The sequence below is a fragment of the Crocodylus porosus genome, unplaced genomic scaffold (genome assembly GCF_001723895.1).
Source record: "Crocodylus porosus isolate Cpor-Errol unplaced genomic scaffold, CroPor_comp1, whole genome shotgun sequence".
Lineage (NCBI taxonomy): Eukaryota > Metazoa > Chordata > Crocodylia > Crocodylidae > Crocodylus > Crocodylus porosus.
The window spans coordinates 102739475-102755833 of record NW_017728947.1 but is presented as its reverse complement, the minus strand read 5'-3'; the positions used below and the strand labels follow the sequence as shown (position 1 = coordinate 102755833).

The following is a 16359-nucleotide window of genomic DNA, read 5'->3' as shown; positions in this document are numbered from 1 at the left end:
ACTTCCAGAGCTGGTGGGATTGGGGGCCTATGAAATCAGCAGAGAAGAGTCAAATCCCTTTTAAAGGGAATGAGCTATAAGGCCAGTCTTGCTTTAGATAAATTATTCAGCCTACTGCCTTTCAGTAGGAGAGGAGTCCTACCTGGGCAAAACTGTATGGACACAGAGGAGTTACTTAAACATTTGCAAAGTACTTGGAAACATTTGGAGGAGTGGTGCTGTAGAATAAGGCTGTCAAATGTACTGCCTCTAAGCCAAATCCAGCCCAGAGCACTGTGTTGTCTAGCCTCCCAGAACAGCTGGGCATTTGGGGGTAAGAGGTGACTGACAGCTGCATTATTCCCCATAGGCCACCACTGTCACATCCAGATCCAGCCCACAAGGATGGGTGATACCCCTGCTGTAGATGTACAAAATGAGATACCTGCTGCTAAGAAAAAGCACATATTGTAAACAGCCAGAGTGCTTACTGCCAACACCTTTGTTCTAGGCATATTAAGAGGAAGAATTCTCTTTCCCTCTCCCCCTAAGTCAATGCCCCATGGTTCAGTGAGACTACAGAGACAGAAGGCCACTAAGCCAAGCTCATACCACCCAGAAACCAAACCCTACATGAAAGTCATCACCCCACCACACCCCACCACCCAGAAACCTATCCCCTACATCTGCTAATCCGAAAAGATTCCCAGACCAAGGCCTGAGTAGGAGGCTTTAGGTACTTGAGAAGCATACTCCTTTACCCTTCAACCAAAAGACTGTGCTTTTTGCTGAACATTAAAATTAGACTGTTGTTTTCCCATGACTGAGTGAATCTGCCACAATCTGCCAGGGAACTGCGAGCTTTGAGCCAAGCCAAGGAAAAATTCTTGCTCCTCAGTGCAAACTGGCCCGGGCAGAGAGAAGCCAGGACAAAACAAACATGCAATAAATCAACAGTGTTCTTTTGCTGTCCCCTCTTTCCTCCCCACCCCAGTGCCTGGCATTGTAGCCCCTGGACTCATCACACAAATGTCCCCATCACTCCCTTAATTTTGTGGCTGACACTTTTGCCCTTTCAGCTCTCTTACCTCTTCCCTCGCTGATATGGTAGAAGCAGGGGTGTTGGGCACTGAACTGTGGGAGGTACTCGGTCCAGTTCCTGAAGAGCTCTGAGAATCCCCGTCTCCAGCGACATCGTGAATCTCTCTAGCAAGGATGGCTACATCTTTCACCAAGGTTTGGCTTAATCTGTAGCACATAGCATAGCACAATCAGAGCCATTAGACAGCACTGTCTCTTCCAAAGAACTTTATATGAACCTGCTGAGAGTCACTAGTGTATGGTGGCAGCTACAAATGACTCTTTATTGGACCAAAAACCTGAAAGCTATACGAATGACATCTCTTTGCTGGGGCTACAATGAGCTTTGGGTCTCACCCCAAGGCAGAACAGACACTTTTGGCACTGCTGCCATCTCTTGGGTGCTCTGAGAAGCACTTCCCAGCAAGACATGCTAAGGCAGGGCTGGGCAATTATTTTGACTCGAGGGCCACTTAGGAATCTGGGTGAGCTGTTGCAGACAGGGGCAGCGGCTGTATTTTGCCCACCCCTGTGCTAAGGGGAGGCGCCAAGTTACTCAGCACATCCAAGACCACTTTCAGTTCTTGCGATGGCCTCCTCCAAATCCTAGCATCTGGTAAAAGGAAGTCAGCAATCATCTGGTGGCTCTCAAGTAGTGGACTTTCCACTGCCGGTACCAAGGTTCTCAGCAGAAGCAGCTCACAGACACCTGGGCCCTAGAGCAAGGGTGGGCAATTATTTCCGGCAGAGGGCCACTTACTGAATTTTGGCAAGCCATCGAGGGCTGCATGACAGGCAGCCGGGGCAGATAAATATTAAATTTTCTAAATTTTTTCAGGGCCCTGCTGGCTGGATAGAATGGCCTGGCAGGCCACATCTGGCCCACAGGCTGAATTTTGCCCGCTCCTGCTCTAGAGTGAAGGGGATTCAAAACCATAATGTTTTCAAAGGAGGCCCATTTTACTAGCTCTATGTAACACCAGGAAATGCTCAGTTATATTGATAACCAATAAATAAAGGGCTTTATTTTAGAATCATGATCAGCCTTAAGGTTTGCAAATGAACTCCTTTATACTTTAAAAACTATGCATATGAAAATGGGAGACTGACAAAAACTTAGTGCAAAAAATATTTTCAAAGGTTCTTCTGAGATTTCAATGACTTCAAAACCTGAAACGTCCTTCCCCTCGCCCTGTGTGAAGAACCAGACTCCCCAGAACAATTGTAAACTTCTCAAATCTCCCACAGGTAAATACTGTTCTTGTGTAGGAACACTCATATAATGCAAAACTGAACAAGATGAAAGAAGTAAAAGGCCTGATAACAAACTAAGCCTTTAAACTTTCAAGAGTGATTAGCGATTTAGGATCCTGAAGCAGACGTTTTAGAAGGACCTGATTTTCCAGAACACAGGGCCCCTGGGAAGCTCCAGTTAGCACCTAAGAATGAGGACACCCAACCTCACTGACTTTTCAAAGCTTGCTTTAGATTCCAAAAATTATGTCTAACAATTGTATGTATTACCAACACAGCTTTAAAACAGCTGTTATTTTTTTTTTTTAATCTTGACGGTATCCCCTAAAAAAAACAAACCTCTCCCCTCACTGGTTACTTTCATTTTAATGTTTTGTGTTTTTTTTTGACTAGTCAGGCAATGGAATAAAATCATGAGGCCACCAAAATATTTTGAAGGAACTTCCTCCGAAACTAGTTGTATATTTACACTAATTAAAATAATACTTAGATGAGATGCATGTCTAACAAAGCAACTGCACTTGTCCATTTCTGAAACAGTTGCGATGGGATGCATCAATTATGTGATTACGCTCATTGTAAACAAGGGGAATTTTTTCTTTTAACGCTTGCTGACAAGTTTAAACCACTCCCAGTTAATTCAGGAGCAGCAGCGGAAATCAGAGCTGCAATTATGAGCCAGACTACTTGACCGAGTTCTCCTGAAAGTGTTCAATGTGCCGTGCCAGACAAATCTGATGCAACCTCTTATTTATAGCTTTTGAAATCTAAAGTGCTTTCTCTCTCTCCTAAGAAATCTTGCTATGAAGCAACAAGTCAATTTTTTCTCCTTTCATCAAACAGCACAGGGGACATAAAATGCTGTAAACTTTAAATTGAGTTGAAATTATTTATAAACATCACTTATTAAAGGAAAAATCCCTGCAGACAAGTGGTACAGAGAGTACAGATAACATAGGAAGACTGATTGCAGGCCACAGGACTCCTAAACTAAAAGTATTTAACCCATGGCAGCCAAAATCTAATTTCTACACAGTAGAACCTGGATACTTTTAGGTTCCTTCCACTCCCCTGTGAAGATGAGGGTTCGCAAAGGATCTGAATACAGGGCTGCAGCTAACACCTGCAGGGGACTGACAAAGTGCCCCAGCTGCTTACTACAGCAGATTGCAAACCATCTGGATATGAATGATCTGAGTTCTACTGTGTTTCTGGAAAACTAGCACTTTTTAAATAATTTTTTATAAGGCTGGAAAGCTAGCAATTTTATAATCCAGTTGTGCAGTATCACTCCTAGACAAGCAGTGCACTGCCAGGCATTTCCAAGTTACAAGAGCTCATTATATAATGGCCACCATGGCTCCAGAACCTACTTCATACAAGCTCTCAGTGGCTTCAAAGTCTGCTTATTTAAATGTGATTTAAGAAAAGGAAAGAAATTTGTTTGAGTGGTCAGAGCAAAGGACTAAGATCAAAATTCTTGGTTCTATTCCCAGATCTGCCCAGACGGTGAATTTGAGGCATATCCCCATTATCTTTGTATAACATCTGATAAGAAGAGGCCACCAATATCACTTACCTACCTTACAAGTACTGTAAGGCTTAATTCCTGTAAATCTCAATTTATATATTTGTATTTTTAAATGCTTCTATGTAAAGGGGGGGGGGGGGAAATCAGATGAGCAGGAATCAGGTGAAAAGTTATTCTCCAACCACATTCATTCCTGTAATGCTGATAATCCCGCTGCTCTTTCCCGTCTGGTTCAAACACCCAGGTAACCCAACAGACTTTCATAGACATTAGGGCTGGAAGGGACCTCGGGAGATCATCGAGTCCAGCCCCCCGCCCGAAGGGCAGTCAGTCAGCTGGGGTCATAAGATCCCAGCAAGATAAGCATCCAATCTGCTCCTGAATGTGTTCAATGTAGGTGCTTGAACCACCTCCGATGGTATGTTCAATGTAGGTAACTTGCATTTTGACAGTGGCTTGACGCATCACATTCCAGCTCACCTGGCGATTTCCGCTATCTCTGCTGTTTGCGCAATGAAGTTGTAGGGGTCAGCTTCATCAAAGTCTTCATCATCATCCGTTTCTCTCCCACTGTGCTTCTGCCGGCTTAGCCCAGAACCACGTGTCCGCGGCGTCTGGGTAGCTGTTGAAGTATGGGAGCGTTTGTGTTTAGGGGAGCTGTGGTTTGAGCCATACTCCTCCTCGGAAGTAGAAGTGTAATCTGAGCCCTGCAGTCTCCTCCTTGAAGCTTATAAGAAATGAATTGGTTTCAGATGAAGAAAAGTAGTAGGACTAACTACGAAGAGCAACACAAAAAGTAATATAACCTAGCCCAAGAATGTGAGAAGAGGTCTGGAGAGTTTCTGTGCATCTTTTTTTGTTCAAGGAAAGGTTGGCCAGAGTTTTTTTTAGAACCAACTGTTCACACTTTTTAATGGCTTTGCCGAAACGCTGCAAATTTGAAGCTAAAAAATTCCAGTGGAAAAGTGTACCGTCTGCATTAACAACAGCAGGCATAAAGATTTTGGGTGGCCTCATTTCCTATACGCAGAAACTCCATATAAATTTGTTAGATTCCTAGAAATCTCCCACAAAAACCTTTTCTACAGAGAGCCCAATTTTCAAGTGTACTAAGCATCTTAGAGGAGAGCTGGCAGGAAAAATAAAAAGTGAGATTTTTGTGGTGCTTAGTCGCATTTTGTGAAAATGTGCATCTATTTCCACTCCGTTTTACCATTCTTTAATAGGATTTCAAATTCCTTGCTGAAGTATTAAAGGAACGCTTAATACTAGCCCCAAGGTCCTTAAAGTGAAGAGAAAAACCTCTCTTCATTCTAAGAGATTTTGAAGCAAGTAGTTCAGACTCCAAATACCTATTTTAGGTATCTAAGTATGATGTTGGTCAGATGCCTTCCTTTGAAAACTGGGCTCCCAGGATTTGTTTGATTGTTCATATTCTATTACAATAGTTGTTAACAACAATTTCTTCCTTTTTTACATGCTGGTGTGAGGATCCATAGAACACAAAAGCAGCCAGTGTATTTAAAACGACAAAGTGTGATCTGAATTCATTTAAAAGCTTCACTATGTTACCAACATTGAAACACCACACCACTGCATTCTAATAAAGCCAACACCACTGCAATGATATAGCTTATGTAGTTTAAATGAAAGCATTATATTTGCCATACAAAATATGGATAGTAACTACAAACACACAGTTACTATTTAACTAAGAATGCTTCCAAAACAAATGACTACCTTGATTCCAGCCCTCTAATCAGGAGCAAATTTAACAGAAAAAAAAAATCAATCTGCTCACAATTCAAATTCAAGGAATTACAAAAAAAAAGTCACTAAACTTGAGAATCAAAGTGTTATTTTTGCATTCCCGATTCTCCTTTCACCTGTATCAGCGTAAATCAGAAATTTGTCTACTGACATTATTGGACTTATGCTGCATAAATCCAATGCAAAAAAAATATATCTGGCCTCATGCTTTTAGAATATATCCTTGAAGTTATGTTGACAATCTCCTGAAAACTCATTTACAGTGGTTTTAAGATGGCCTAGCAATAATCTGGCATCTTATGTCTTGTGGTCATCCATCTCACTCTGTTTCTCTGTTGGTAAGATTAATTTTCCTATGGGAATGGCTGGAAATAATCTTTGTTAGCTAAGCATTTTAAGACATCCTTGAGCAAGTCTGCTTCATCCATTTTGCCACCTTGTGTCAAAGCCCATTGAATTTAAATTGTTATTGTATCACAGTAAAAATGCCTTGACAACATAACATTTAAGCCTATATAAGTTTCTTTTTTAGTCCTAGAATCAATACTGGCTGTTCATTCACAACAAATACATCATTAGTACAAAAACACATATTAAGCACTATGTACAGCACTATACAACCCCAGTCTATGTAGAACTTGTGCAAGGTCCAGAAGCCTATCAAAGAATTAGAAAGTTAAAATTTTAGAGTAATTAATTTAAAGGAAAGAATTAGAATTATCCACCATAATTAAAACACAGGAAAAGTTATTAGTATTTTGCTAAAAAGCAATGGAAACTAAAAACCAATTCATTTAGCACAAGTGGCGGTCAACAATTTTGTTTTTTTCCTTTTTTTTTTTTTTTTATTATATCTGAAGTCTGTGATCCAATGTAAGGATAGTATCTATCTGCTATTTAGAGAACTACAATGATTTTACATTGCTCTGGATTTGTCAATGTTCTAACCAAAGAGAATGCAACTAGCGGCACCCTCTCAGAAAATGCAGGGGGAAATGCCATGTATATTCTCTTGTTCAGACTCTGCATTGACAGACTTGCATGAAAGGCGTAAAAAACCCCCTCCATAAGATAAAAGGGAAGTTTGATAAGCTAAAGAGTAAAAATTAAAAACAATCAGCATTGTATAAAACATTTCTAGCATGCAATGCAGAGTATAGATGTCACTAAAAGGACAAATAATAACTTAACTTACAAAAAAAAGGTTAAAATGCCACTTACCAAGAATTCTAAGGTCCTTTGACACAAGTTATGAAAACAGATTGGCTGAAGCCACAAGTCTAACAGCTCCAGTCAAATTTCACTGACAACAAAGCTCTTTGCTTTCCCTCCATAAAAGCCTAAGGGATTTGACACCGACTGTTACCAGTCTTAGTTCCTCGACCTTTTGGAACTAGGAAGGTCCAGCAGGCCACGATGTTGAAGTGCAGATGATGCTCACAACCATCTCAGACTACTTTGCTATATCTCTCATATGCCTTATTCCATATAGTAATCATTTAAATGTGCCAAATATTAATGTTCAGGATGCTGTTTCCAGGCAATGGGTCTGCACAGCTCATAGCAGAATCATGTGCTCTATGGTCCTCAAATATGGACCCAAGTACAAAGCTTCTGTACAAAGGGCACATTTTAGAGACTGTACTTCAGACCAATAAAAGCAAGCAAAGGGAATTTCTCATACATGAAGCATTTTGAATTTACAGCATTGACCATAACTGCCTCCCATCTACTTGCACCTTTGCTTATTCCTTGCTTTACTATTTCTAACATGCTCACTCACCACTGACTTCAGCTGCCACTGGACAAATTCTCCTGCTGAGCTAATGCACATACCCTGGATCTTCAAAAGCAAGCAGTGAAGCCTCAGGCAACACTGGAAAATGCTTGTATTCTCTTTCTCTGCCAAAATTGGCCAAGATTTTCAAAATTAGGGTCTACTTTTGGTGGCTCAGTAAAGGAGTGCCCAATTTGTGGCACTTCAAAAGGGATAGCTGATTTTTAGAAAGCGCTAACCCATGGCCCTCCCAAAAATCATGCCTGCATATAGCATCTCATGTTGATGCATTCCCAAAGTTGATGCATTAAAAATCACTGTTCACCTTTTCAAATCCTTATCTGTGTTTAAAAGAAGTTTCAAAAGGGCATGGAATATGCTCTACTATGTCCAACTCTTTGGTGTGTGTGTCATGTTGAATTTCCCCAATGTGCCTATCTGTGCAAACCCTTCCCTTCATCCCATTTTCTTTCAATTCTTCCACCTAACAGGCTGCCAGCCACTGGGCTTGCTATTCCTGTAACAGCAATGCTAGCCTCTAGAACAGTGGTATAAAGAAACGTTAAGCACAGTACTTACTGGAAGAGGATGAATATTTGACACTGCTAGAACGAGTTCTACTGAAAGGCTGCTTGGTAGAAGCAGCTGATGCAGTTTTTCTAGCTGCAGTTCTAACCTCAGACACCACTGGCTTCCGATACAGCTCTGCATTGCGCCCAGAAAAACCTGTTCTTGATTGTGTTGTTTCAGAGTCACTTGGCACCGTAAATGAACCTGCCCGTTTCCTTGGCATGGCGAGGATGTCTAGCCTGGACAGTTTCTTAGCTTCTGTGGATTGCTTAGAAGATGAGCTTGTGGTTTCTGCCCCAGAGGCTGTTTTCTCCATATCAACACATTCATTATCTGATGCATCTCCCAGCCGGGCACGGCGGAGCTTTGAGGCTCTGGTGGGCCGTGGGGTCGACAAACTGTTGGACCTGGTGAGAACCTGCTGGATCTTCTGTGCTGTTGCTTTGCTATGCTCCTCTTTTACGGTCTGAGTAAAAGGTTTCCTCCTGGATGTAGGCCTCGCCACAGAATGCTCTTGATCAGAGGACGCTGTTTCAGTAACTGGCAAATAAGGAAGACTAGAGCTCCTCTCATCATCTGTAAAATCCAGAGATCCACGTGTCCCAGAGCTACGTTTCATTTGGAAACGCTTGGTCGTTTCAACTCGGCTTCCTGTCTCAGAAGGAAGTGTCTTGCGCTTTTCCGATAACCTCTCGCGAGCAGTAGGTTGGATTCCCTGGTCTTGCATGGATGGTGCAGAGGAAGATTTTTCTTTCTGCAAGCTGGTGACAGCATTAAGTTTTGGGACAGTGACTGGGACATTTTTTCCACTGACCAAGCTGACAGTGCTCGCTGTGTCCACATCAGAGTCCCCAGATAAGGAGTCTTCAAGTTGCCCAGAAACAACTTCTGAAGGCTCTAACTGTTGGCTTTGACAAAGGATTTTGGCTTCTAGAGCTGCCAAAGCAGTTTCAGTATCTTTGAGGATAAGATGGGTGTCCTGACTGAAGTCCATACGGTTTGACCGAGTAGAATCTAAATCTTTAAGCAAGGGATGACTTGAAATATGTGGGAGTTTGCTTTGAGGAACAACACTGCTTGATTTATCTTTGGTAAAACTTTCCTGCCTAATGAAGGATGACATTTCCTTTGGGGCCAAGTTTTCTTGCTCTTGAGGAAGACTCTGATGAGGGGGTACAACTATTTTCCCTGCTGCGCTGACGTAGGCATTCACATCTTTGACCAGTGGCTTTCCAGAAACAACCATGCTGGCTGCCTTGAAGGGAAACACTTGATCTTTGTAGTCTTTGTCTGCTCGAGAATGAGATGTGCTCAGAGTGATCTTGGAAGGAACTCCAACCTCATCTGCTTCATCGCCAATGTAGAAGGAAGTAGATGCTGTCTCACTTACAGCTCTGATACTTGAACCCCGTGGAGCTGCTGGCTGCCAGCTCTCAGGTTTTCCCTCCTCTCCTCTCTGCCTTTCTTGCTCAGGCATGTTGCTGTTCTCTTTGTACTTCCTGCCTTTTTCTAAGCCAAAGCCATCATCAGATTTGCTGGCATCACTAAGACTATCAGGATCCAAGTCTTCTTGGATGAACAGTCGGCTGCTGGGATCCATGTAGGCCTCTGTAGTGTGATTCTTTATGATGTTCCTCTTTGACACTTCAGGATAAGAGTCTTGGCAAATTAAAACTGTGGGTGTGGGACTGTCGCATTTATCACTTGGAGGGAGCTGGGGAAGAAGCCTTCTTGTCCTTAAAGGCACCATGATCTCTGGCTCCCCTGGTTCACGAGCTGGGACACTTTCTAAGAGGATTAAAAGACATTTATAAATTGCTGTGCTAAATATTGTATTTATTTTCTAGGGGCTAGATCACGTAAAGTGCAATATAGAAAAGGACTTAAGTATGTACTTGATTTATGCCTTTACTTAAGCATTTGCTAAATGCTGCACCACACTGAGGTCAGAGTACTGAGTACCTGGCCCTAAATCTAAATGAATATTCTTAAGGTACCAAGATAAAAAAACAAAACGGTATAGTCCAGGATGAAAATTCTAGTACAATGTGCCAAATTGCAGAAATGATCTCTAGTACAAAGAGATTTTTCTGGCTTTAACAGCTTGACACAGATATTCATGGCAGTCTGGAGCGAGGACAAAAGCTCCTTGTATCTAAAGGGTGGCATGACTGATTCCCAGTTTTGGACACAACTGTACAACTTTGTTCTATCCCCCTCTTGAACATAGCTCCACATGCTGTACTCCCCCCTTTGGCATACTGGCTCCATCAAATCCAAGGATAGCTTGATATATTCAGCATAGTCTGGGAGAAGCATAACAAAACACAGCTGAGAGGGACAGTCCCCCCACCCCCTCCATACACACACACTTTTATACACACATTTTTATACAATTCCCTAAGGAAAAAATTTTGGATTTCTACTTTCTTTTTTGCATCATAACTAAGCACAAGAAGTGTCTGAAGAATGGTTATTTTTGCTACCCTCAAGTTTTTATTCCCCCAGTCAGATGCCCTAAATGTCAACTATGGCTGTCACCTTTCTTTTGTGAGAACTTCTTGATGACTCAAATGCATACCGGACACATTCCCTACCTTAGACAAAGGAAGGCAAGCACTGAAACAAGAGATTTTCCCCCCTAAAAAAATATTTTACCAAAAACTGAAAACATGCCTTATGAAAATAAAGAAGCATTTCAAGATATGTTTTTATACTTCTTAAAGGAACAACAAAAGGGTACAGTCCCATTTGTCCTTTTCACATCACCTTTAAATAAATGCTTCAGTGCCCCAAAGGGTGTCACTATAGCACTTACCTTGACCACCTTCTCCCTGCGTGGGAGCAGATCCTGGCTCTGAGTAGCTGTCAGCAAGACTTGCCCACCTAGAGACCCATTTTTGACTGCCTTGAGATGCTGAAGACATCTACAAAATATTTTAAAAATGCACTGTCTTTTTAAACAAGATTTTGCTGCAAAACCCCTCTGAGGTCCTATTTGACGCATACAGAAATGCCCACTCCCCTCCTCCAAATCTCCCCCTTCTATACCTGCATCTCGCCTGGGGATCCACTAGTGTTTTTTGAAGGGAATGCCTGGAACAGAGGTGCTTTCTGACTCATGCCATTTTCACTGATTAGATGCTGGTGAGAGACCATTTCTTCTTTTTCGCCCTTTATAATAGGTCGAAAGGCTGAAGAGATTCTGGAAAGCTCAGGAGACTCAAGCACACCAAACACCTGAAAGAGTTGTGGGCAGGGGAGAAGAAAAATTACCATGAAATCAAAATCCACAAAGTTTTATTCACCCTGCAAGGAAGTTGTAATCTGTGCTAATAGAGTCATTTTCTACCAAGGGAAATTTGGGATGAATATCAAGAAAATGATCTTGACTATAAGGCTAGGGAGAGAGTTTCAATAGAAGGAAAGGCATCTCTAGGCTCGAGACATTTAAAAACACAGTGCTAGACAACAAGCTAGTGAGACCACTGTCAGGGAGGTGGAATTGATAACGTAACTGGTCTAATTCTATTTCTCTAGTCTATTAACAATTCAAAACACGTAAGTCATTTACACAACTGCCCTGTGAGGATGGAATCAATATAATCTCTATTTACAACGCCCTATAAACTGAAGTGCAGAGTTGTTTTAGAAACATGCCCAAGGTCTCAGACTGCCTGTGGCAGAGGCAAGAACAGAACTAAGGTCAACTAAATAGCATTTGCCTGTGCCCCCTGCCCTGCAAAAATATAATTACTTGTATTCTTCTATTCAACTACCTTGATCAACTCTGTGTGCGCTAGGATCAAGGCCTTGTGCTGTGCACAGTTCCAATGCAGATAGTCCTTGCCCTAGTTTCAAATCTTATTTCAGAAAAAACTGATGGGCAAGTGAATAAAACAATAGGGAGGAACTGAGCAGGAGGCTAGATATGGTAACAGCCATAAGGCTACATTGTTACGCCTGGCAGCTCTATGTACAGGTTGGGAACTTGATTCTGCTACAGGATTATTTTATACTTGCCTCCACGTCTATTTGGTTTCATAACCTTTGCCCATTTTCTTTTAACAATAAGCAGCAGCTGAGGACCTGGAAGTCAGCCAAGCTTTAGAAAAAGTCCTGGCTTGATCTGGGGGTTGTTTTGTATAGTTAAAGCCTCTCCCACTGCCTTATTTTTCTGTTTTAATTTTGCATTCTTTTAAACTAACTCATGCATAATCACTTGCATGACTGCTCCAGGCCTCGACAGGCAGGGCAGAGATGCGCCTTACAGACTGACTAAATCAGGCACGTACAAGCTTTCATGAGCTTGAACTCACTTCATTACTTCCCTGCAGGGGGTGGCTTCCATCTGTCCTGCAGATGGACAATTCCTCTTCAACAAAGCTAAATACTAAAAGACCCACAACCACGAAATGAGGATGTGACCGGAGCTCCCTAGGTAAAGAAAATCCATCCTCAGTCTCAGGTTCCTCTGGCTTATTGAGGAGAGCACAGTCATCTTTTGGGCTGTATCCCATGTACTCAGGAGGAAGGGACATAAAGGACATACTGCATAACCCCCAAATCCTGCAAAAGCTCAGGCATGCAAGCAGTCCTACAATGTCAACATATTCACACACACAAGCCTCAGCAGGACCACGACTCTGAGCATATTAAGCATTACTCTGAGTATGCTCTTGCTCTTCCCTTTGCAAGCTCATTCTTGCATCTTTGTACCCAAATCCTATTTAGACATGAAGAATAAAAGTTGCTCTTGTCTGCTTTCAGATGGGATTTGTTATAGCTACTTTATCAGCTGCTTCCCTCCCTCTCCAATTTACATTACAGTGTAGCCCCCCCGCTACACTGTGCATGCTACAAACCCCTCCCTGCACTGGTCCACATGGGATCAGAGTCTGCTAAAGTCCAGCTAAGAAGTCTTGGCCTCTTCAGAGCCAGTTGCAGCAGGTCTCAAAATCCCCTGTTCAGTTCCAGTTTGCCAGTCAAGAGCAATCCTCTCTATACAAGAGATTTTACCTGATCTATCATTTTTCTGGCTTCTTCTACTTCTTTGTCCTGTGACTCTGTCTCAATGGTGTAGGTACCCGTTTCGCTCAAGCTGTCTTCCTCGTCATTCTTCCTCATTTGGGCCAGCTTTGAATCAGTGGGTGGCACAGAGCCAGTTTCTGGCGCTGATGAGATGACGACCCGCGGAGCCACAACCACTGGTGCAGGGGCTGGCTTCTCCATGCTTGGCTTTGCTGCTTGTGAGGTCTCCCTCAGATATTCAGCAGCAAAATCCTGAGCAAGTTTAGACTTCCTTCCAACACTGCCATATGTCTTGGCAGATGTCCTCAAAGTGGAGGAGGATGAACTGCTGATCCGATCCTCCGTCTTCTCTCTCTTAAAGTAGCCGGTTCTCTGAGTGGGCCCAGAAGGGGTGCTGGGTGTCTTGTTCACCTGGGTGACCACATGAGGAGGGGGCACCGTGCCCCCTAGCTTCTCAGCAGGCACAGGTTTGCGCTTTTCAACCTTAGCCTTCAGGCCCTGGTCGGTGTCGCTCTGGGAAGAGTGAGCGCTGTGCGTGAAAGACTGTGACCTCTTTTTCCGAGGTGTGTCATCGTCGAAGAACTCGATGACAAAGGCCTGCTTGTTGTGAAGCATCTCATGAGGATCACGTCGAATTTGACGCTGAAGCCTGGCTTGCTCAGCTGTGCGGTCACTGCCAGCAGTCTCCTTCTCGGCTTTGGGGGCAACTGGGTCTTCAGAATCACTCTGTGTCCCGTCTTCATGTCTGTTGCCTGGGAATAAAGTGCACACAATTGATTTCTACCCCAACTTTTCCTAGTAACCCTCTCAGTAACACTGATGCAACCAAAGCTTCCCTTTGGTAACGAAAGATATGTTAGACTCCAAAGATACGTTAGACAACTTATAGGCTTATTTACAACAATGCTAAAAGGGAGGGAAGGTGGGCTTCTTCCCTGCCTTAGATAGCCGGCCTTAGGTAGGTGGAGTTTCTTTTCTGCACAATTATTTTTAATGCTGCTGTGGCTTCGTTTTCTTTACTGTAATATTAATGATGTTTCAGGAGCCTGGAGCTTTGTTTCGTAAAAGCTTTTTAAATAGTGTTTAAATCAAAATAAATCAAAATCAATTCACTCAATGATTTTGCTGTTCTGAGCGACTGGAGTAGTAAAAGATTATCTTGTTATCTTCTTTTTGTTGTAAGATAAAAATTGTCTGTAGATTGTGTGGGGGAGGGGGGAAAACCCTCCAGATTGCATTCCCTGAATCCAAACCAAGCTGATCAAAGAGCAGTGGGATCACAGAGCTTCTGACAAACATGCCTCTGAGCTTCTAGCTTCACCTTTACAAAGAGCAACTAATCTGACAGCAAAGTGAAAACTGAACTTGCAGAATCATGCATCTTATCCAAAGGATTAAGGCCAGGCATTCTCAAAAGTCACTGTACAGTCTGTATGTCATTTCCTTGCTGTGAAACATGGCAGACCGAGGCGGGGATAGGCAGCAGAACACAGAAGAGATTGGGCAGGGAGCACCAGGCAGAAAGCAGAAAGAAAAGCAGAATATCAAGCAGGGAGCACAGGCCAGGAATCAGAAAGCAGAACAATGGATTAGACAAGGGAAGAGGATCAGGGTGGCACTAAGAGAGGGTGTGGGGTTAATCGGTGGCATGCCTGCCAAAAGATTGGTTCTTGCTGACCTAGGGAAGGAGGTTAATACTGTTTTTTGATGGAGCGTTGTTTCTTACTGAACACTGGTTTGCGCCGATAGCAATAACACTGCTCTGCCCTGAAGCAGCTTTCTTTGGTGAAGTTCAGAAAGGCGGGGAAGCTGTGATAGCCCCACAAGATGGGAAAGCGGAAATATTGAAGAGATAAATTACTTGTTCAAGGACTCTCAGGAGAACTGGGGAAAGAACTCTGTCTCCACACCATAATAATGTGTAGTGAGACAAGGTGGTTCGAACCCCTGCCTCAAGGAAAACCATTAGGGGTGCAATGATAAAGATTTTCTTGACCGATACTGATAGCCAATTATTAACCAGCTATATGGCCAATACCGATCTGATAACCGATATTTAATAATAAAGCTCATCGAATGAGCTTTAGTTCAAGTGCCCCCACCGCCATTTTTACGCGCAAGGACACCGAGACAGGAGACACTGCGGCACTGTAATTAGAGTGGTTCTTGAAGCTGCACTAATTAAAGCGCTGCCTCCCCCCCAAACTCCTGAAGCACATGTAAAAGTGTCCCATGGCACTTGCAGCTCCTGCCCCTCAGCCTGCGAACAGCTGCGTGAACCTAAAGCTGCCCAGGGATGGACACCTTAATCCTTAATTCGAACAGATCTCGATGCCGCTCTAATTAAAGCACCCCCGCCCTCCCCGGAGGTTTCTTTCCTGCTGCATGGGGGGTGGGGGGAGCAGCTGGCCCAGTCCCTGCCAGGCTCTGCCCCTGCTTCCTGGGGACCAGACCCCCAGGCTCTGTGGGTTGAGACATGCTGAGCTGGGCCAAGCCAGGCCAGGAAGCTCAGCTCCACCTGCTCGTCCCCACCCCAGTCATGTCTGCAGCTGTGAAAGATGAGGGTTTGGCCACAAAATGCTTCAACCCCAGATGCAGCCCTCCAAGGAGCTCATTAGGCCTTTTATCCCAGAAAAAAGTGAAAAAGGAAATAACTTCTGCATAATGCTCTAAATATCAATAAAATTTGGCTACTGCTGGAGGGGGCCTCATGAATCACTGGGTCCCTTCCCCTGTATTCTCAGGTAACTGTTTATCCAAGGAGCCCCAAAAATCTCCATTTCAAATCCTCACACACAAGCAGCAAAGCATAATTTCCAAAGCACCATGAACAGCTTATAAAAGGCCACAGGTAAAAGCAGAGGAGATAAGGGAATTGTCAATACAGAGTCATTGCAACAACAGGGAATATATATTCAATTTAAATGCTCATAGCTGAGAGAAATCAGCTCCAAATGTCAAAATCTTGGGGCTGTAGATGAAGTTTCCTACCAGACTGTTAATGTCATAGAATCACAGAAGTCGGGTCGGAAGGGGCCTTGCAGATCTTCAAGTCCGACCCCCCGCCTGGGCAGGAGAAAAACTGGACTCCAGCCAGGTAGGCATCAAGCCTCCTCTTGAAGACCCCCAGGGTAGGAGCCAGCACCACTTCCCTTGGATGTTGGTTCCAGCTCCTAGCCGCCCTGACCGTGAAGTAGTTCTTACGGATGTCTAATCTAAACCTCCTCTCCAACAACTTGTGGCCGTTGTTCCTTGTCATGCCAGGGGGCGCTCGGGGAAACCAGGTCTCTCCCAAACCCTTCTGGTCCCCCCTAGTGAGTTTATAGACAGTCACTAGGTCCCCCCTCAGCCTTCTCTTGTGAAGGCT

General features: G+C 43.5%; 1 protein-coding gene across 5 annotated transcripts in view; it reads right to left on the bottom strand.

Moving 5' to 3' along the window:
• CEP170B (centrosomal protein 170B) overlaps nt 1–16359 on the bottom strand; it is a 79243-nt gene that overhangs the window by 14266 nt on the left and 48618 nt on the right. For 3 of the 5 annotated variants that reach the window (XM_019550803.1, XM_019550802.1, XM_019550804.1), the window contains exons 9-14: nt 12981–13744; nt 11013–11201; nt 10780–10888; nt 7971–9749; nt 4325–4571; nt 1068–1227 (exon numbers count right to left, since the gene is read on the bottom strand). In XM_019550803.1, coding sequence (XP_019406348.1) covers nt 1068–1227; nt 4325–4571; nt 7971–9749; nt 10780–10888; nt 11013–11201; nt 12981–13744 — 3248 coding nt within the window. The remainder of the gene's footprint in view (nt 1–1067; nt 1228–4324; nt 4572–7970; nt 9750–10779; nt 10889–11012; nt 11202–12980; nt 13745–16359) is intronic. The other 2 variants (XM_019550805.1, XM_019550806.1) reach the window with 1 other exon arrangement.